The sequence below is a fragment of the Microcaecilia unicolor genome, chromosome 3, assembly GCF_901765095.1.
Source record: "Microcaecilia unicolor chromosome 3, aMicUni1.1, whole genome shotgun sequence".
NCBI lineage: Eukaryota > Metazoa > Chordata > Amphibia > Gymnophiona > Siphonopidae > Microcaecilia > Microcaecilia unicolor.
This window is the reverse complement of record NC_044033.1, coordinates 195,720,966-195,742,991: the sequence shown is the minus strand read 5'-3', so window position 1 is coordinate 195,742,991 and position 22,026 is coordinate 195,720,966. Positions and strand designations below refer to the sequence as shown.

The window sequence follows — 22,026 nt, the reverse complement described above, 5'->3', positions numbered from 1 at the left end:
TGGGGGTAATTGAATGAGTTACTGTGGCAGCTTTCTATGCCTTGAAAATTGTTTCTTCTGCTTCTAACACAATGTGACTTGTTACTCTATAGGGGCCTGTTAAAAACCCCTTTGCCAGCTCCAGGGCTGGGAGATATAGTTGTGGGGTAATAACACCTGTGTCCATCCGGGGAGGGGGGCGTGTACTGTAATACAGTCATACTCTCCTCAGGCTCTGCTTTCCCTGTGGGCTCTTCTGATAACACTCAATGCTAAGCTGCACCTTCTGTACTGAAAGTGATGTGACAATGGTAGGCTGATCCCTCCCTGCCCTCTGGATTACTGTGTGGGGGGGCAAGGAGTTAAGTAGATCCCTTTCTATCATGCCCTTTAGGTCATGATACATTGGGAGAAAGATAATGACAACAGCCTCCTCTATTGAAAGCACTTTTTAAATTTAATATTTAAATAGTGTCCATGTTAAACTGGCTCAGGCACCGCATCACATATGTCTGAGCTGCAGCTCTCACGTATCATCCTCAGTGGTGTGGGACAGCTCTCTCCACAACTGTATGCTTCCCTCCATAGCTGTGAGCAGACAGACTTCGCTGGGGTGGTAAGCTAGGGACTGTACCACCCCTCTCCCTACAGCCACGCGGAGTACAAGTGATCCCTGGGGAGAAAGGGAGCAGGAGTAAATAGAGACCTGTGGAAGTGATACACTTGCTTCCAAATCATTCACACCACTCCTCACCTCCACCAGGTCCCAGAAGTAGACATGCCCGTCCTCAGAGCCACTCAACACATGTGTGTCCTTCTCAGTCAGGCAGCACTCCAGCTTACACTCACGGTTTTGGTGACCTTCATATCTAAGGCACAACAGAGCACAGGAATTAGGAGGGGTCCCATGACCAGGTCAGCTCTGTGTGGAGGACAAAGGGCAGGGAGGCTTCAGCTGTCTCATGCTGGCGCTTCCTCTCTTAAGTCAGGCTGCACAAGGTACTAATATGCCTGCCTGTACAGCTCTTGCAGTTTAGAGGCCATGTGATGGAAGTAAATCAATACCTTCTCTACAACCTTCTGTATCTCTTGCAAAACTACTTTCTTATTCGCACAGCCCTATAGCAGCGCGGGGTTCTTACTGGCCAAGCAGCTCTCCTGTATCCTTGTCCAGCAGCCGCAGGGTGGCATCGAGACTGGAAGCCAGTGCACACTGCCCATCTTTACTGAAACACACACTGGTTACAGGACCTGTACAGGAGAATACTGGAGGTGAGAGGTGGACACAGGTTAAGAAAAACTGAACAGTGACTGAACATCTTCACAGTAAGCAGAGGGAAGAGTTGCATACTAGGTGCCTGTACATGACTCTCTTCTGCTAACCCCCCTCTGCTGCCCATAGCAAATGCTTACTGACCACACAGTCTGCACAGAGCTGAGGGAAGAGCCGCACACCCGGTGCGGTGCCTATACCAAACACTTACTGCCCACATAGTCTGCATAGAGCTGCCCCATCCTAAGGTCGTAGCGCCGAACCTGCCCATCCACCGAGCTGCGGAGAGAGCAGAGATTGTAGTGAGGGGAACAGTTACAGCTGCTAGCCAGAAGCACCACTCACATTCGGACACTTACCCAGAGAGGATTTCATGATCGGACACCTTAAGGCTAGACACGCCATCTTTGGCTTCGTTCAGAACCTGGATGGGTTCCGGTCTGCGTGAGCGACAATCCCAGCAGCGGATGCTTGAGTCAATAGAGCCTGGGAGTTGAAGATACACAGATTTAGTCAGTAGAACTTCTGCCGAGGTTTGTACCTAACCTCACTAGATGCTATCTGGGATTCCTCACATACCTGAAATGACAACTGTGGCATCTTCGTTAAACTGAACACAGTTCACCTTCTGTGGGAGAAAGAGGACAGCTTGAGTGTATACACCCATGTAATGCTATGGATTTACAGCGTGTCTCACTAACACAGACTGCTCAATAACTACCGTGGATTCTTTTGGATTTGTAACAAGCAAATGAAACCCTTATTAGAGGAGCTAAATTCTACAATGATTAGGGTATATACAATGATTAGCTAAATACACATAATAATGAGAAATAATAATTACATCACTGGTCTCTACATCTAAACAATGCAAAGAGTTATTAGACCAGGAAATGAAGCAATAATACACTATACATACATCATCACTGGTCTCCATCATTCAGGCTCTTATCATCAGCTAGAGCGGGGGGGGGGGGGGGGGGGGGGGGGGGGGGCCGTTACAGCGAGAGCTAGGAGCTTTTAGACCAGGAACAAACCCTCTGCACAGCACGTCTGCTCACAGATGAACCTCCACTCTGCTGTGACAAGCCCTCTCTTTTTATTAGGCTCTGAGCCCATGTCCAGAGCTAAGTAAACTTACAGAATGCTTAGGACTGTGGGAACGTGGTCACATGTTTTTCAACTCCAGGTAGCCAGGCTGGACCTGGAAACAAGAACCATCCTACCCTTTGCATACCAAATTAGTTAGAGCTGTGTCTTATCTTCTGCATTCCAACTTATTTTCACACAATCAAAGTTAAACAACCATTTTTAAACAGAATTACTTCTAATCAACAATACAGACCCTGAGTGCACTGGTCGGTCCAGACAGGGTTGAAAAACAAGCAATCTTTAAAATTCACTTCCATTACAATCGGTCCTTGATTTTCAACTCTGTCTGAACGACAGTCCATACATAAGTTATTACTCTACATCTACAGCAAGTAAAACAACAACAACAAAAAAGTAACAAGACAGATTGTACAAATGGTTAAGATACTAAGCACTAATTTCAACAAACATACTAAAATTAGTAGGAAGGATAATTCAAGGGCAAATAGTAATAATGCTGCCTACTAATTACTAACCAAAATTCAGTATTACAAATAATGCACACTGCTTAGTTACCTTAAACTACACAATTTGCCCAGAAAAAAAAGAGGTCAGTGCACAAGGCAGTATTTGAAATTATTAATCAAGTTGTGGAAGGAACCCACCTGTGAAATTCACCTCCACAAGTGTTCAGAGTTAGTCATCTTGAGCCTTATTTCGTTGTATAAGGGCAAATAAATGTTACAACATGCAAGGAGAAATTAGATCTTACCTGCTAATTTGCTTTCCTTTAGTCCCTCCGGATCGGACCAGGCACCAAGAAGTAACATATGTGATAACACTCTCCGGAAACGGTCCCCCAGTGAGCAGACAAATAGAAGTTATGAATTCCATAATCCGTCGAGATATAGTGAGGCCGAAACAACGAAAACCTCACTGAGTCATTCCGTGTCAAGTGGACCAGGGGTCCCCACCTCACCATCTCAGATTTTGATGAAATTTGGTACATAGTTTCTTTATGATAAAAAACTAAGCTGTGCAAAATTTTAGTTCAAAAGACTAAAGATTGGAGGTTTTAGGGGACCTCAAGTAAAGGGTTGCAAAATGTCGCCTGAGCAAAAATGACATTTTGGGCCAACTTCCAGAAGCTGTAAAACTGGACGTTTTAGTAGTACAAGGGGGATATTTTGAGAACCTGCACTACTTTTAGGGCTTAATGAACTGGCAAAACCCCATGTTCCTAGTCCTCTTACTTTTTTGAATGGTTTAGCCTCAAACTTTGCCAAAAAAACAGCAAAAATCAATTTACAGCGATGTTGAGGCTGCTGTAGTTTCTAAACTAGTTGGCCTTTCAGGTTGATTTTTGGTAGGTGTACTAAATGCACGGCTGTAATGGTAAAATTATGTATCATACCTGATAATTTTCTTTCCATTAATCATAGCTGATCAATCCATAGACTGGTGGGTTGTGTCCATCTACCAGCAGGTGGAGATAGAGAGCAATCCTTTTGCCTCCCTATATGTGGTCATGTGCTGCCGGAAACTCCTCAGTATGTCGATATCCAAGCTCCATCCGCAGGACTCAGCACTTTGAGAATTACACCCACAAAGGGACACTCTGCCCAGCTCACCACCGCCGAAACGGGGGAGGGGAATTAACCCAGCTCATCCCCACACAAGTGAGGGAGGGGAATCCGTCCAGCTCATCCCCGCGGAGCGGGGGAGGGACACCACACCCGCCGATGCGGGGGGATCTGGCTTATCCTGCAACCGCAACCACGGGAAGAGCTGACTGACCCTAACACCGCCGAAGCGGGAGGGGTACAAAGCTGCCCTACTGCCGCACGAAGCGGGAGGGAGCGCCGGCAGAATTTAAGTCTCAATCCAGCCCCGTAAAACGGAGGGGAGAGGAATGCAGCAGCTCACTGTAACACAAATTCGTCTCAACTCTTGAAGAATTCATTGAAAAACTTGAACATGAAGTCCTCCTGAACAGGAACTGAAGACTAAACTTGAACCTGAAATGCAACCAGAATATAAACTTACAGATATCTGGGAGGGGCTATGGATTGATCAGCTATGATTAATGGAAAGAAAATTATCAGGTATGATACATAATTTTACCTTCCATATCATCATGCTGATCAATCCATAGACTGGTGGGATGTACCGAAGCAGTACTCACCCAGGGCGGGACATTGAAATCCCTGACCGCAACACTGAAGCTCCAAACCGGGCCTCCGCCCGAGCAGCCACAGTCAAGCGGTAATGCCTGGAGAAGGTATGGGCCGATGCCCAAGTTGCCGCCTTGCAAATCTCTTCCAAGGAGACGGACCCGGCCTCTGCCATCGAGGCCGCCTGAGCTCTAGTGGAGTGAGCCTTCAGCTGGATAGGCGGCACCTTCCCCGCGGCCACATAAGCCGCTGCAATGGCTTCCTTGACCCATCTTGCCACTGTAGGCTTAGCAGCCTGCAGACCCTTACGAGGACCTGCAAACAGGACAAACAGATGATCCGATTTCCGGAAATCATTGGTCACTTCCAAGTATCTGATGATGACACGTCTCACATCCAGATATTTGAGAGCAGAGTATTCCTCTGGGTAGTCCTCCCTACGAAAGGAAGGGAGACAGAGCTGCTGATTCACATGGAAGCGAGAAACAATCTTGGGCAGGAAGGAAGGCACTGTGCGAATAGTCACTCCTGCCTCAGTGAACTGCAGAAAAGGCTCTCGACATGAGAGCGCCTGGAGCTCGGAAACTCTTCTGGCTGAAGTGATAGCCACCAAAAAGACTGCTTTCAACGTCAGGTCTTTCAGAGATGCCCTCGACAAGGGTTCAAAAGGCGGCTTCTGCAAGGCTCTTAGCACCAGGTTGAGATTCCACGCAGGCACCACTGAGTGCAGAGGAGGGCGCAGGTGATTAACTCCCTTGAGAAAGCGCACCACATCTGGCTGCGAAGCCAGGGAAGCACCCTGCAGGTGGCCCCTGAAGCAAGCCAGAGCCGCTACCTGGACTTTAAGGGAACTGAGCGACAGGCCTTTCTCCAGACCTTCTTGCAGGAACGCCAACACTGAAGAAATTGGAGCAGTGAAGGGAGAAAGTGAGCCTGCTTCACACCACGCTGCAAAGATACGCCAAACCCTGGCGTAAGCAGTAGAAGTAGAGCGCTTCCTCGCTCTCAGCATAGTGGCGATGACCTTGTCTGAGAAGCCCTTCTTTCTCAGATGCTGCCGCTCAATAGCCAGGCCGTAAGACCAAAGGGGGAGGGATCCTCCATCACCAAGGGACCCTGATGTAACAGGCCCTGCTCCACTGGCAGCCGCAGAGGATCGTCGACTGAGAGCCTGATCAAGTCCGCATACCAGGGACGTCTGGGCCAGTCCGGACCCACCAGGATTATCCGGCCCGGATGCTTTGCCACCTGGTCTAGCACCCTGCCCAACATGGGCCAGGGCGGGAACACATAGAGAAGCTCTTGTGTCGGCCACTGTTGGAGAACAGCATCTACTCCCAGGGATCGAGGGTCCCATCCTCTGCTGAAAAAGCGCGGCACTTGGCAATTGGCCGATGACGCCATCAGATCTAGGCTCGGCTGGCCCCAGCGCTTCGTGATGTCCAAGAACGCCTGAGCAGATAGCTGCCACTCTCCGGGCTCCAAGGTATGGCGACTGAGAAAGTCCGCCTTGACATTCATGACTCCGGCAATGTGGGCCGCTGACAGCTGTTCCAGGTTCGCTTCCGCCCACTGGCATAGATTCATGGCCTCCTTGGCTAGAGGGGCGCTCTTGGTACCTCCCTGGCGGTTGACATAGGCCACAGCCGTGGCATTGTCCGACAGGACCCGTACTGGCTTCAACGCCAGTACCGGGTTGAACTCCAAAAGCGCCAACCGAATGGCTCTGAGTTCCAGGAGGTTGATAGACCACTTTGCCTCTGCAGGAGATCAGAGCCCCTGCGCTGTCCTTCCCAAGCAGTGGGCTCCCCAGCCCGACAAAGAGGCGTCCGTCGTGACGACAATCCACTCCGGGGTCACCAGAGGCATTCCTGCAGACAACTTGTCTGTCTGCATCCACCAGCTCAGCGCCTTGCGCACTGCTGGGTCCAAGGGAAGGCGCACAGCATAATCCTCCGACATCGGAGTCCAGCGCTGCAGCAGAGAGTGTTGTAGTGGTCTCATATGAGCCCTGGCCCAGGGCACTACTTCCATCGTGGCCGTCATAGAGCCCAACAGCTGCACATAGTCCCAAGCCCGAAGAGGAGAGGCTACTAGGAACTGGTCCACCTGAGCCTGAAGCTTGACAATCTGATTGTCTGGCAGAAACACTCTGCCCACTTGGGTGTCGAATCGAACTCCCAGATACTCCAGGGACTGAGTCGGGCGCAGCTGGCTCTTCTCCCAGTTGATGATCCACCCCAGGGAGCTCAAAAGAGCAACCACCCGGTCCACAGCTTTGCCGCACTCTGCATAAGAGGGGGCTCGGATCAACCAGTCGTCCAGATAAGGATGGACTTGTACTCCTTCCTTTCGCAGGAAGGCCGCGATGACCACCATTACTTTGGAGAAGGTCCGCGGAGCAGTAGCCAACCCGAAAGGGAGGGCTCTGAACTGGAAGTGTCGGCCCAGGACTGCAAAACGCAGAAAGCGTTGATGAGGAGGCCAGATGGGAATATGCAGGTACGCTTCCTTGAAGTCCAAGGAAGCCAAGAACTCTCCTGCCTTCACTGCCGCTATAACAGAGCGGAGAGTCTCCATGCGAAAGTGCCGCACTTTCAAGGCCCGATTGACCCCTTTGAGGTCGAGGATAGGCCGGACAGAACCTCCTTTCTTTGGTACCACAAAGTAAATGGAGTAACGTCCCTTGCCAATCTGATTTTCTGGCACCGGAACGACCGCACCCAGGCGGATCAGGTTGTCCAAGGTCTGCTGCACTGCCACAGCTTTGACCGGAGACTTGCAGGGAGAGAGTACAAACCCGTCTCTTAAGGGTCGGCAGAACTCTAACTTGTAGCCGTCTCTGATGACTTCCAGCACCCAAGCGTCTGAAGTTACTTTGGTCCACTCGCCCAGAAACGAGGACAGGCGTCCTCCAATCTGCACTGGGCCATGGACCAGGACCCCGTCATTGGGTACGAGACCCTGGGGGAGGACCGGAGGGCGTACCTCCGGGACGGCAGTCTCTGCGAAAGGAATGCTGCTTGGGGGAGAAGTTCCTTTTGAAGGAAGAGGGGGCAGAGGAGCCCGACTTGCCCGGGCGGTACCGACGGGCTTCTTGAAACCGTCCTCTGGAGATACCGGGGCGAGCACTGGCCCGAGCCCTGACGTCTGGTAACCTCTTGCCCTTAGACGTGCCGAGATCGGTCACGATTTTGTCCAGCTCGACCCCAAAGAGCAGCTTGCCTTTAAAAGGCAACTTAGCCAGGCGGGACTTAGAGGCGTGGTCTGCAGACCAATGTTTCAGCCAAAGCCAGCGCCACGCAGAGACTGTCTGAGCCATACCTTTAGCCGAGGCTCTCAAGACATCATACAGTAAGTCTGCCAAATAAGCCAAGCCCGATTCCAGGGCCGGCCAGTCAGCCCTCAAGGAAGGATCCGAGGGGGAAGCCCGCTGCACAATCGTCAGGCACGCCCTCAAAGGACGACCTTAAAGCCGCTTCCAATCTTCTGTCTTGGGCGTCCTTTAGGGTCGTGCCACCTTCCACCGGCAACGCCGTTTTCTTAGTCACCGCAGTGATTAAAGAATCCACGGTAGGCCAAATAAAGGCCTCACGTTCACTTTCAGGCAAAGGATAGAGGCGGGACATAGCCCTAGCCACTTTGAGGCTCGCTTCCGGGACATCCCATTGAGCCGAAATTAAGGTGTGCATGGCATCATGCACGTGGAAGGTTCTAGGCGGGCGCTTCGTCCCCAGCATAATGGCAGAGCCAACAGGGGCTGAGGGAGAGACGTCCTCCGGCGAGGAAATCTTCAAAATGCTCATGGCCTGCAGTAACAGGTTGGGCAAATCCTCTGAGCGAAAGATCCGCGCTGCAGAGGGGTCATCCGCTCCATCCGAGCGGGAATCCGTCTCCTCCAAGGAATCCCTAAAGGACCGTTGGGAGAACTCAGATACGCTGCCCTCATCTACATCAGAGGAAACAGCGTCCTCTAAGGCCTGGGAATCCACCCGAGGGCGTTTACTTCCGGGGGCCTCAACCCCGTTATCGGACAAGGGAGAAGGGGCAGCGTTTTGCATAAGGAAGGCCTGATGCAGCAGCAAAATAAACTCGGAGGAGAAACCCCCCAGACTGTGTATTTCAGCAGCCTGGGCCACAGCCCTAGACGCACCCTCAACCGGCGCTCGCAAGAGCGGGGGAGCAACATGCTGCGCATCCAAGATGGCGTCCGGCGCGACACTCCGCGAAGGAGCCGTGCGGGAAGAACGGCGCTTAACTTTAGCCGCTTTTTTGCCGTCGCCCAAATCAAGGGCGGCCATGGCATGAACGTCTCCCAGCTCAAGGGCGGCCCAAGAAGAAGCCGTCCGAGCAGAGTGGCCGGCCAAGATGGCGGAGGCGAGCAGCGGGGGATGGGCGTTTATGGCGGGAAAAACCACCGCGCCGGAGGAAGACCCGGGACACTGACCGGCCTCCAAACTGACACCCAACAAGGGCGAATCAGATTTTAAAACCCCCGCATCCCCGCTAGAAGCGCACACGCGGTCCGGGGAGCGATTCTTCGCGCCCTCGCCCTCCGACGCCATAGGCCACGTGGAGATCAATCGGGGAACCCCCTGCCCGCTATAAAAAGGTAAAAATTACCTGCTTCTCGCTCCGAGCTGTAACGACCTGGTGTCCCAGTGAGTAGCTGCAATAAACGTTTAAATAAACGTCGAAATAAACGCCCTTAAGGACGCCCCAAAATTTTTTTTTTTCTTTTTAACGGAGCCAGCGGGAGGGGGGAGAAAAGGAGGGACCTGGCACCACCAGGTTTGCACTTGCTCAAGAAGAGCCCTCAACCCCAGGCACTCAACAAAACCTAAAAATTAGGCTTGGAGGCCTAGCCAGAGCTGCTGCTGTGTGTGACCACCACCTGCTGAGATAGAGAACATACTGAGGAGTTTCCGGCAGCACATGACCACATATAGGGAGGCAAAAGGATTGCTCTCTATCTCCACCTGCTGGTAGATGGACACAACCCACCAGTCTATGGATTGATCAGCATGATGATATGGAAGAGGCCTTCCAATTTGCAGCACTTTCCTTCAAGTGGTTGAAAAATTATAAGCGTTCAAAGTTGGTATAAAAAGCATTTTTGCCCATTTTGGGCTATCTTTGATGCCCTTGATCTCCAGTGGGACAGCTTCAATATTCTTTCTTTTAGCACCATTAGCACATAGCAAATCAAAATACTGGGAATCATTCTCGATAAACATCTAACTCTGGACAGTCAAGTATCAGTAGTCGCGTCAAAATGCTTCAGAACACTATGGAAATTGAGAAGGATTAGACTTTTTCTAGACAATCAGTTCGGCTAATAGTGCAATTGATAATATTGTCAAAACTAGACTACTGTAATTTCACCTAATTGCAAAGTGTAAGTCACTTTGAACCAAAACTTGTTTTGGAAAATAGTGGGATACAAGAACGCATAAATAAAAAAGGAGAACTCACCTCTCTTGCCAGTTTCTCTGCCCAGGCTGTGTAGCCCTCCCTTCCTAAAAGAGCCGCAGCAGCACATTTTCTGCTGTGTTTGTTCTTTCTCAACAATGCTCAGCACTTCTCTCCTTTTTTTTTAAAAAAGTCCTGTGAGGAAGGAGAAGTGGCGGGGGACCTGGCACTACCAGGTGTACCCCTAGAGAAGGCACCAAGCAGCCTGAACGCCCCCAAGCTCTACTGAACCAGGGAGAACCTAGAACAGAAGCGATTGCTGAAGACGAGGCCAGGAGCTTGTGAGAGCTTGTCCACTGCCTGCTGGCGATAGAGAACATACTGATCAACTAAGGAGCAGCATACCATCCTGTATGTGGCATACTTCAGTCTGCCCCTGCTGCTAGATGGGCATAACCCACAAGTCTCTGGATTCATCCACTGCTGATGACAAGGAAGGAAAAATTATGCCTTATCTGATAATTTTCTTTCCTTTAGTCACAGTCGATGAATTCAGCGTCCCACCGTAATATTTTCTCTGTTTGGGTTCTTATTGCAGCTTCTAGGTTCTTATCTCATTGATGTGTGATTCTGTGAGGAAGGAGATGTTATAACCTGTTGCTTGTTCTTTCTGCTTTTGCCATGGGTCATACTGCTTAGCTAGGGAGCATACCGTCCTATACGTAGTACACTTCAGTCAGTGTTCTCTATCTCTACCTGCTGCTAGATGGACATAACCCACAAGTCTCTGGATTCATCTGCTGTGACTAAATGAAAGAAAATTATGAGGTAAATGCATAAATTTTCCTTCCTAACAAGGCACACTAGATTAACTTACAGCAGACACTTATCTTAGGGGCTCACACAAATCTTACCCCTGCGTGCCCTCGGAACTTCCGGATCACTTGTCCCTTTGCCACATCCCAGATCACGACCGTCTTATCTGAACCACAAGAGCACAGCTGGCTGTTATCATAAGACCTGCAGAGAAGGAGGAGTGTGAAGCCAGAAAACTAAAACATGCACAGTGTAATATAACATTATTAAATGTACAGCACTGTACAGTAAGTGCCTTCTTCAATGAGCTTACAATCACTTTATGGGACAGTATGATATAACATTTATTAAATGTACAGTAAGTGCCTCAGCCAAGGGGCTTACAATCTATTCCTCTTACCCTGCTGCATCCAGCACCTCATAGCCATGCCCATTGTAGGTTTTCAGCAAGGTCCCTTTGTGTGGATTCCAGAGCTTGAGTGATTTGTCACTGCCACAGGTGAGACAGTAATTCCCATCCACTGCAGGGAACAAACAGAAAGAAAGGAGATTATGAGGGAGACCTGCATAACCACCAGGAGCAGCAGCAGCTCACAGGAGGATGGGTGCAGGTTTGTGAGATCTGGAGTAGCCGAGGTTAAAATTCAAAATGCAGTGAGCCCAGGAAGGCTTAAGTTCCAAGACAAGAGGGCATTTCTCTGGTAAGTGAACGCTATTTTGCTTTGTGCTGTGGGAACTTAGATTGGGGTTTAAAGTAGGTTAGTGTTAGGCAAAATAAAAATATAAAAAGCAAATTTTATCAACTAATCTCCATAGTCTTTTCCACTTAGTTTAAAAAACTTTGTACCACAGCATTAACAGATAGAATCTAGCAGGCACTGCAGGATCCAGTTTAGTCTTCCCACCCCTAGGACAACTCTTCATTTATATTCAGTTATTGTAATTAGGGTAATAAGCAAGGAGTGCTCTTACAGAGTTTTAAATACATTTCATTACTATCTAAGAAGGAAACACTAAATAAATCATACAATATACTATATAATCTAAAAGACACTTTTATATTAGGCTAATATCCTTCTTACTGTAGCAAGTTTTAAATTATTCAAAAAACTCAAAAACACTAAGATGGAGTCAGCAGTCCAGCAGCAAGAGGGGTGCTATCCAGTCTTTTGCATTGAGTGTCACATGTATGCAAAGAGCTCCTTGTTCTCAGAGAACATGTCAGTCCTCTTGAAGTTAGAGTAGCAGACTTGGTGGAGCTGAGGGAGACAGAGAGGTATATAGAGGAGACCTACAGGGATGTTGTAGAGAAGTCCCACCTCCAGTCTGGTAGCCTTTGTGCTACCTTGGAGGAGGGAGGTCTCCTAGAAGGAGAGCATCACCCTGGTGAAGTAGGAAGTACTCCTGTAGCCAAGATCTGCTCACCAGGGGATGTACTATCCTCTCGCACCGAGGATATGTCTCCAAGTGCTGCCCGGGAGGGAAAGGTTAGGACAGCTGTTGTAGTTGGTGATTCGATCATTAGGCATATAGATAGCTGGGTGGCTGGTGGACGTGAGGATCGCCTGGTGACTTGCCTGCCTGGTGCGAAGGTGGCGGACCTCACGCATCACCTAGATAGGATTTTAGATAGTGCTGGGGAGGAGTCAGCTGTCTTGGTACATGTGGGTACCAATGACATAGGAAAATGTGGTAGAGAGGTTCTGGAAGCCAAATTTAGGTAGAAAGCTCAAATCCAGATCCTCTAGAGTAGCATTTTCTGAAATGCTACCCATTCCACACGCAGGGCCCAAGAGACAGGCAGAGATCCGGAGTCTCAATGCATGGATGACACGATGGTGCAGGGAGGAGGGTTTTAGATTTGTTAGGAACAGGGCAACATTCTGGGGAAGGGGGCGCCTATTCCGAAAGGATGGGCTCCACCTTAACCAGGGTGGGACCAGGCTGCTGGCATCGGCATTTAAAAAGGAGATAGAGCAGCTTTTAAACTAGAAATGGGGGGGGAAGGCCGACAGTTGCTCAAAAGCGCATGGTTTGGGATAAGGTATCTTTCAAAGATATCACCAAAACAGGGAAGATAGGGTATCCTGATAGTGAGGTTGCAAAAGAGGCCGTAGTAGATCAGGTGTCCTTAAATAAAAATAAAAATCAGACAAAAGATTGAAAATTAATACTGTCAAGTACTGAGCATGATGTAAATAGGAACAACAAACATACTTTGAAATGTCTATATGTGAATGCCAGGAGCCTAAGAAATAAGATGCACTAAATGAAAAATTAGATAGAATAGGCATCTCTGAGACCTGGTGGAAGGAGGATAACCAGTGGGACATTGCCATACCGGGGTACAAATTATATCATAGTGATAGGGTGGATCGATTTGGTGGAGGGGTAGCATTGTATATTAATGGGAGCCTTGAATCAAATAGATTGAAAATTCTGCAGGAAACAAAACACATCTTGGAATCACTGTGGATTGAAATTCCATGTGTAAAAGGGAAAAGGATAGTGATAAGAGTGCACTACCGTCCGCCTGGCCAGGATGAACAGACGGATGCAGAAATGTTAAAGGAAATTAGGGATGCAAACAAACTGGGCAACACAATAATAATGGGTGATTTCAATTACCCCGATATTGACTGGGTACTACTACTACTACTTAACATTTCTAAAGCGCTACTAGGGTTACGCAGCGCTGTACAATTTGACATGGAAGGACAGTCCCTGCTCAAGGAGCTTACAATCTAAAAGACAAATGTACAGTCAATCTGATAGGTCAGATAGATTGGGGCAGCCTATATGTTCGAAAGGTTAGGTTCTGAAAGCAGCATTGAAGAGGTGAGCTTTAAGCAAGGATTTAAAGATGGGTAGGGAGGGGGCTTGGCGTAGGGATTCAGGAAGACTGTTCCAGGCATAGGGTGAAGCAAGGCAAAATGAGCAGAGCCTGGAGTTGGCAGTGGTGGAGAAGGGTACTGAGAGGAGGGATTTGTCATGTGAGCGGAGGTTACGGGCAGGAACGTAGGGGGAGATGAGGGTAGAGAGGTAGTGAGGAGCAGCAGACTGAGTGCATTTGTAAGTAAGGAGAAGAAGCTTGAATTGTATGCGGTATCTGATCGGAAGCCAGTGAAGTGACCTGAGGAGAGGGGTGATATGAGAATAACGGTTTTGGCGGAATATAAGACGTGTGGCAGAGTTCTGAACGGATTGAAGGGGGGATAGATGGCTGATTGGGAGGCCAGTGAGGAGTAAGTTGCAGTAGTTGAGGCGAGAGGTAATGAGAGCGTGGACGAGAGTTCGGGTGGTGTGCTCAGTAAGGAAAGGGCTAATTTTGTTGATGTTGAAGAGGAAGAAGTGACAGGTTTTGGCAGTCTGCTGGATATGCGCAGAGAAGGAGAGGGAGGAGTCGAAGATCACTCCGAGGTTGCGGGCAGATGAGACGGGGAGGATGAGGATGTTATCAACTGAGATAGAGAGTGGAGGAAGAGGAGAAGTGGGTTTAGGTGGAAAGTGGAGGAGTGGCCTAGTGGTTAGGGTGGTGGACTTTGGTCCTGGGGAACTGAGTTCGATTCCCACTTCAGGCACAGGCTGCTCCTTGTGACTCTGGGCAAGTCACTTAACCCTCCTTTGCCCCATGTAAGCCGCATTGAGCCTGCCATGAGTGGGAAAGCGTGGGGTACAAATGTAACTAAAAAAAAAAGACGAGGAGCTCGGTCTTGGACATGTTCAGCTTCAGGTGGCGGCTGGACATCCAGGCAGCAATGTCGGATAGGCAGGCCGATACCTTGGCCTGGGTCTCTGCGGTGATGTCTAGTGTGGAGAGATAGAGCTGGGTGTCATTAGCATAAAGATGATACTGGAAGCCATGAGATGAGATCAGTGAGCCTAGGGAAGAGGTGTAGATAGAGAAGAGAAGGGGTCCAAGGACAGATCCCTGGGGAACTCCAACAGATAGCGGGATGGGAGTGGAGGAAGATCCATGAGAGTGTACCCTGAAGGTGCAGTGGGAGAGATAGGAGGAGAACCAGGAGAGGACAGAGCCCTGGAACCCAAATGAGGCCAGTGTGGCGAGAAGTAAATTGTGATTGACAGTATCAAAAGCGGCGGAAAGATCGAGGAGCATGAGGATGGAGTAGTGGCCTCTGGATTTGGTCAGGAGCAGGTCATTGCAGACTTTAGAGAGTGCTGTTTCTGTCGAGTGGAGAGGGCGAAAATCGGATTGGAGTGGATCGAGGATGGCATGAGAGGAGAGAAAATCGAGGCAGCGGCTGTGAACGGCGCGCTCAAGTATTTTGGAGAGGAAGGGTAGGAGAGAAATGGGCCATAGTTGGAGGGGCAGGTAGGGTCAAGTGATGGTTTTTTGAGGAGAGGTGTGACTACGGCGTGCTTGAAGGTGTCAGGGACAGTTGCAGTGGAGAGAGAGAGGTTAAGGATGCGACAGATGGAGGGGTTGACAGAATGGACGATGGTGTTAAGTAGGTTGGTGGGGATGGGATCAGAGGAACAGGTGGTGCATTTCGAAGAGGAAAGAAGGCGGGAGGTTTCATCCTCGGTGATCTCAGGAAAGGAGAAGGAGGCCTGGGTTGGTTGGTTGAGGGAGAGGGTTAATGGGTGAAGAGGGGTGAAGAAGTGTGAATGTGATTAGGTGGTGATCGGAGAGAGGAAGAGCTGAAGCTTGGAAATTGGAGGGTGAGCCGGAGGAGGAGAGGACGAGGTCAAGACAATGGCCGTCACGGTGAGTAGGGGTGGTAGAGCACAGCTGGAGGTTGAAGGAGGATGTTAGGGTGAGGAACTTAGAAGCGTGAGGGTCAGATGGGTCATCAGCATGTATGTTAAAGTCTCCAAGAATGAGAGACGGAGATGAGGGTTCAAGAAAAACAGAGCCAAGCATCGAAGTCGGTGAGGAAGGAAGAGAAGGATTTATCAGGGGGGCGGTAGATGACTGCCACTCTGAGTGGCAGCGGGTAGAATAGCCGGATGGAGTGGGCTTCAAAGGATGAGAAGCAATGAGACTGCGGTAGGAGGAGGGGTTGGAAACTACAGGAGGGCGAAAGTAGTAACCCAACGCCTCCACCGCGGCCAACTGGGCGGGGAGTGTGTGAGAAGAGATAACCACCATGGCAAAGGGCTGCGACTGAGGCAGAGTCATCCGGGGAGATCCAGGTTTCGGTTAGGGCGAGCAGTTGAAGGGAGATGAAGAGATCGTGGGTGAAGGGCAGTTTGTTGCAGACTGAGTGGGCATTCCACAAGGCGCATGAGAAGGGGAGGGAAGAGGGGGAGAGGAGGGGAATAGAGACGAGATTGGAGACGTTCCGGGATCGTCCGCGTGGATAGGACGGGGACAGATGAGGGGGATCAGGATTAGGGTTAATGTCTCCCGTGGATAGCAGGAGGAGGAGCAAGAGAGTGCGGAGGAGGGTGGGGGAGGTCGGGCGACGAAGACGGAGTGCACTTAGGAGGAATGGGAATGGGTTAATAGCAGGAAGGAAGTGTTGAAGGTTGAGAGCTAGGATGGAGGAAGGGCACAAGAGGGATGGTGAGGTGGCGAGGGATGGGGGTGAAAAGGGTATTGCCGTGGCGGGCCAGGCGGGAGGGCAGCGAGTTCCAGTGGTAGACAGTGGAGTGGGGGGGAAAAGAGATTAGGAAGGGACAGGGCAAGGAAGAGAAAGTGGATAGGAGCCATACGTAATGACTAAGGTGACTGTGTGGTGACTGAGGTGTTAAGCAGATAGATAGAATGGACAGCTGGGTTGGAGGCTTGGAATTGATGGACTGGTAAATTAATGGTTGACAAGCTAGCAGCAGGCAGGCAGGTAAGTCAATGGTTGAGAGGCTCGCAGGCAGGCAGGCGAGCAGGTTAGTCAATGGTTGACAAGCTAGCAGCAGGCAGGCAGGTAAGTCAATGGCTGAGAGGCTCGCAAGCAGGCAGGAAGGTTACTCGATGGGGTAACAGGATGGATGGACAGAAGCAACAGGATACGCTGAGATGGATGGATTGGAACAAGCTGGAACAGGCGGACTGGAACAAGTTGGAACAGATGGGCTGGGAAGGAATAAGCAGGAACAGGTTGTAACAGGCTGGAGCAAGCTGGAACAGCTGGACTGGAGCAAGCTGGAACAGGCGGTCCGGCACAGGCTGGAGCGGAAGGACTGGGACAGGCAGGAACAGGCGGACTGGAACAAGGTGGAGCAGATGGACTGGAACAAGTTGGAGCAGGTGGGCTGGAACAAGCTGGAGTAGACTGGAGCAAATTGGAGCAGAAGACAGCAGTATAGCAGGACTGGAACACACTGGGTCAGACAGACTGGAACAGGCTGGAGTTGACGGACTGGGACAAGCTGGAACAGATGGACTGGAACAGGCTGGAGCAGACGATGATGGAGCAGGACTGGAACAGGCTGGACAGACGGTCAGGAAAAGACTGGAACAGGTTGGAACAGATGGACTGGGACTAGGTGGAGCAGAAGGTAGTGGAGCACTGGGACCGGAGCAAGCTGGGACAGACGGACAGGGACAAGCAGGAGCGGAGGCAGAAGAGCAGGGCAGCGGACCAGAACAAGCTGAACTGGAGCGGGCTGGAGCCGAGGGATAAGAGCGGACAGGTAGGGCAGCAGGGCAGAGGCATGAACCAGAACTAGTAGGGCTCGCCGGGACAAGAGAAGTGGGTCAGAGAGAGGATCCACACGAGGGCCTAGGGATCGGCTGCCACAAGTCACCTGGCTCCCCATTCACCCTCGTCAGAGAGATCTATGCAGGGCCCATGGAGTACCTGCCCCAGGTCACCTCGCTCCCGACTCTTCCGTGCCAGAGGATCGACAGGAGGGCCGAGGGAGCAGCCGACCAGGACCCCTGGCTCACCACGCTCGGAAGGACCAGCAATATAGGCAGGGAGATGACTCGCAGCACTCCCAAGTGCCGACGAGCCGCTGCTCGCTACCTCGCCGCCCCACTCAAATCTCCCGGCTCACGCTGCACCGGCCACCAGGCAGCGGAACGAGGGAGGGACGGCAGCCACGTGGACGCTCGGTCCCGCGGCGCCCTGCCTCCCGACGATCGCGCTGCTCTTGCTAATCCGATCCGATCCTCATGTCCCGCACCGCCGGCCTCCCGCCTCTGCGCCCGACCAGGCCAGCGATCGAAGCGAGGCAGGGTGCGCAGAAACCAGGCTCCGATCCCACCACAGCACAGCACCCCAGCGATCTGCTCCCCTCCGTTCGCTGCCACCACATCCGCTGCGCCGTCGGCCGTAGCCTGGCTGCTGACCCCGCCGGGACCAAGCCGAGCCTCGGGCCGCGTGGGTCGGGCAGTGTAGGGCAAGCTGGGCCGCACACGCATGCACCTCTGGTTGGACCATAGCTCTCCTGTTCACCGTCCACGCTAGGTATGTAGCTGCCAATTGGAGCTGTTAAACGAAGCCTTATAGTGGAGGACTCCGATTGTCCGGAGGAGCTCCTCTCAGCACATCCGTTCAGTCGGCCATCTTGCTGCCTGACTGGGTAAATGTAACATCGGGACACGCTAGGAAGGTAAAATTCCTTGATGAAATCAAGGACAGCTTTATGGAGCAGCTGGTACAGGAGCCGACGAGAGAAGGAAAAATTCTAGACCTAGTCCTTAGTGGAGCGCATGATCTGGTGCGGGAGGTAATGGTGCTGGGGCCGCTTGATAACAGTGATCATAAAATGATCCTATTTGATATTAGCTTTGAAGTAAGTATACATAGGAAATCAAATACGTTAGCGTTTAACTTTAAAAAAGGAGAATATGATAAAATGAGAAGAATGGTGAAAAAAAACTTAGAGGAGTGGCTGCGAGGGTCAAAAGTTTACATCAGGCGTGGATGCTGGTCAAAAACACCATCCTGGAAGCCCAGGCCAAATATATTCCACGTATTAAAAAAGGAGGACGGAAGACCAAACGACAGTTGGCGTGGTTAAAAAGTGAGGTGAAGGAAGCTATTAGAGGTAAAAGAAAATCCTTCAGAAAATGGACAAAGGAACCGACTGAAAATAATAACGGCATAAGGAATGTCAAGTCAAATGCAAAGCGCTGATAAGAAAAGCTAAGAGGGACTTCGAAAAAAAGATTGCGTTGGAGGCAAAAGCATAGTAAAAATTTTTTTAGGTATATTAAAAGCAGGAAGCTGGCAAAAGAATTGGTTGGACCGCTAGATTACCGAGGAGTAAAAGGGGCGATCAGGGAAGACAAAGCCATAGCGGAGAGATTAAATGAATTTTTTGCTTCAGTCTTCACCGAGGAAGATTTGGGTGGGATACCGGTGCCGGAAATGGTATTCGAAGTTGACGAGTCAGAGAAACTTAATGAAATCTCTGTAAACCTGGAGGATGTAATGGGGCAGTTCTACAAACTGAAGAGTATCAAATCTCCTTGACCGGATGGTATTCATCCCAGAGTACTGATAGAACTGAAAAATGAGTTTTGCGGAGCTATTGTTAAAAATATGTAATCTATCCTTAAAATCGAGCGTGGTACCGGAAGATTGGAGGGTGGCCAATGTATCGCCGATTTTTAAAAAATGTTCCAGAGGAGATCTGGGAAATTATAGACCGGTGAGTCTGACATCGGTGCTGGGCAAAATGGTAGAGACTATTATTAAGAACAAAATTACAGAGCATATTCAAAAGCATGGATTAATGAGACAAAGTCAACATGGATTTAGTGAAGGGAAATCTTGCCTCACCAATCTACTACATTTCTTTGAAGGGGTGAACAAACATGTGGATAAAGGGGAGCCGGTTGATATTGTGTATCTGGATTTTCAGAAGGCGTTTGACAAAGTACCTCATGAAAGACTCCAGAGGAAATTGGAGAGTCATGGGATACGAGGTAGTGTTCTATTGTGGATTAAAATCTGGTTAAAAGATATAAAACAGAGAGTAGGGTTAAATGGTCATTATTCTCAATGGAGAAGGGTAGTTAGTGGGGTTCCCCAGGGTTCTGTGCTGGGACCGCTGCTTTTTAACATATTTATAAATGACCTAGAGATGGGAGTAACTAGTGAGGTAATTAAATTTGCTGATGACAAAGTTATTCAAAGTCATTAAATCGCGGGAGGATTGTGAAAAATTACAAGGGGACCTTACGAGACTGGGCGTCTAAATGGCAGATGACGTTTAATGTGAGCAAGTACAAAGTGATGCATGTGGGAAAGAGGAACCCGAATTATAGCTATGTCATGCAAGGTTCTACGTTAGGAGTCACGGACCAAGAAAGGGATCTAGGTGTTGTCGTTGATGATATGTTGAAACCTTCTGCTCAGTGTGCTGCTGCGGCTAAGAAAGCAAATAGAATGTTAGGTATTATTAGGAAAGGAATGGAAAACAAAAATGAGGATTTTATAATGCCTTTGTATAGCTCCATGGTGCGACCGCACCTCAAATATTGTGTTCAATTCTGGTTGCCGTATCTCAAAAAAGATATAGTTGAATTAGAAAAGGTGCAGAGAAGGGCGACGAAAATGATAAAGGGGATGGGACGACTTCCCTATGAGGAAAGGCTAAAGCGGCTAGCGCTCTTCAGCTTGGAGAAAAGGTGGCTGAGGGGAGATATGATAGAGGTCTATAAAATACTGAGTGGAGTTGAACGGGTAGATGTGAAGCGTCTGTTCACGCTTTCCAAAAATACTAGGACTAGGGGGCATACGATGAAGCTACAATGTAGTAAATTTAAAATGAATCAGAAAAAATTTTTCTTCACTCAACGTGTAATTAAACTCTGGAATTCGTTGCCAGAGATGTGGTAAAGGCGGTTAGCTTAGCGGAGTTTAAAAAAGGTTTGGCCGGCTTCCTAAAGGCAAAGTCCATAGATCGTTATTAAATGGACTTGGGGAAAATCCACTATTTCTGGGATAAGTAGTATAAAATATTTTGTACTTTTTTGGGATCTTGCAAGGTATTTGTGATCTGGTTTGGCCACTGTTGGCAACAGGATGCTGGGCTTGATGGACCTTTGGTGTTTCCCAGTATGGCAATACTTATGTACTTATGAAGGCTTTGGATTATAGTTTTACTAACTGTGGTGGCTGTATTGTTACAAAACAAGGTTAAAAAAAAAAGATATGAAAGGGGAACTGGTGTTCTATTTGGTGCTGGTCCTGTACAAATTAGTGAAATTACAAGGCCTGATCTGGGCATGGCTGGGACTGATATGGACACTGAAGATGCACAGGTTGGATAAAAGGCTTAGGAGACACAGAACTGGTGGTAGGTTATGTATGGGAAGCTGGGGAAGAATCACAACCGAGCAAACTGAATGAGGCATTTACTATGTTCCTGCCTTCATATTTATTTTGTAAGGTAAAATAGTACTGGGTGATGCTGGAATCCCACCCCAGAGCCCTTCTGATTGAGCTGGAAGAGGGGAAAAAGGATGAAACTGATGGACCTACTGTCCCTCCATCACTGACCTAAAACTCTCCCCCCACCCCTAAATTACGGAGCTTAAAATATTGTTGGTGGCCTGTGTTTGTCCGAGGTGGGGGTGACTATATACTCACCGTTAAACCTCACTGCTCTCACGGCACCCTGTTTGCACTCCACACTGTGCACCAGCTTCTGGGGTAGCTCTGGCTTTGAAGGCTTTGGAGCAGGGAATGCCATAATAGTAAGAGCCTAGAGCTTTTTAAAGAGGTGAACACCTGGTTATAATCACCCCACAACTAATGCTGGTGTTTTCTTTGGTTCTGGATCAGCAGGGTTCCCTGTAGGCTCAGATATTTTATTTCACCAACATGACAAGAAGCCAGAGATGATGGTGTAAGTGGGTACCTCCCCAAGATCCTGAATCAGCTCAGAGCCGTGGAGCTGGGTGACATCTCCTTCCCAGGTACTTCTGCAGCTCTCTAGCTTCTGATCAGCTAAGGCCAACGGGCAAATCTGGCTCTTGGCCCAGCTCTGTAACCTTAACCCACTCCCCCCAGGGGTGCTGAGCTTTCACCTCTCCTTTCTTACCCCTAAATCTAGGTCCTTTGCTTCACTTTTACCTCTGAATCTGGGTCCTTGCCCCTCTCCTCTTACCCTTTTCTGGAGCCTTTGCCCTCCTTTCTTACCCCTTCACCCTCCTTTCTTACCCTTTCACCCCTCCTCTTACCCTTGAATCTGTAGCCTTGGCTCCTCCTCTCCTACCTCTGAATTTGGAGCTGTCACCCCATTCTACCTGAGCTCTGTAATGTTCACCCCGCCCCCGGCTCTGGCGCTGGAGCCTTGCTCTTCTCCTTATGCTAGACCTGTGTAGGACGAAGCTGCAGAGAGACGCAACCTCAC

General features: G+C 49.6%; 1 protein-coding gene across 1 annotated transcript; it reads right to left on the bottom strand.

The window, feature by feature from the left end:
- Positions 1-413: 413 nt before the first annotated feature.
- On the bottom strand, positions 414-22,022 carry WDR83 (WD repeat domain 83). Its single transcript, XM_030196938.1, has 10 exons — positions 21,842-22,022; positions 21,261-21,770; positions 11,147-11,267; positions 10,845-10,950; positions 1,832-1,880; positions 1,612-1,738; positions 1,464-1,531; positions 1,122-1,230; positions 734-848; positions 414-652 (listed from the first exon to the last, which is right to left on the bottom strand). The coding sequence occupies exons 2-10, from the start codon at positions 21,361-21,363 to the stop codon at positions 506-508; spliced, it is 945 nt and encodes a 314-aa protein (XP_030052798.1). The 5' UTR covers positions 21,364-21,770; positions 21,842-22,022; the 3' UTR covers positions 414-505.
- Between the last annotated feature and the right edge of the window lie 4 nt (positions 22,023-22,026).

What these genes read in the sequence shown, in the direction of transcription:
- WDR83 (XM_030196938.1), bottom strand. Translation starts at nt 21,363, where the DNA reads ATGGCATTCCCTGCTCCAAAGCCTTCAAAGCCAGAGCTACCCCAGAAG. An exon ending in GAGGTGCTGGATGCAGCAGG is followed by an intron (nt 10,951 to 11,146) that starts GTAAGAGGAATA and finishes CCTTCTCTGCAG; the next exon opens with GTCTTATGATAACAGCCAGC. An exon ending in ACTTCTGGGACCTGGTGGAG is followed by an intron (nt 653 to 733) that starts GTGAGGAGTGGT and finishes CTTTCTCCCCAG; the next exon opens with GGATCACTTGTACTCCGCGT.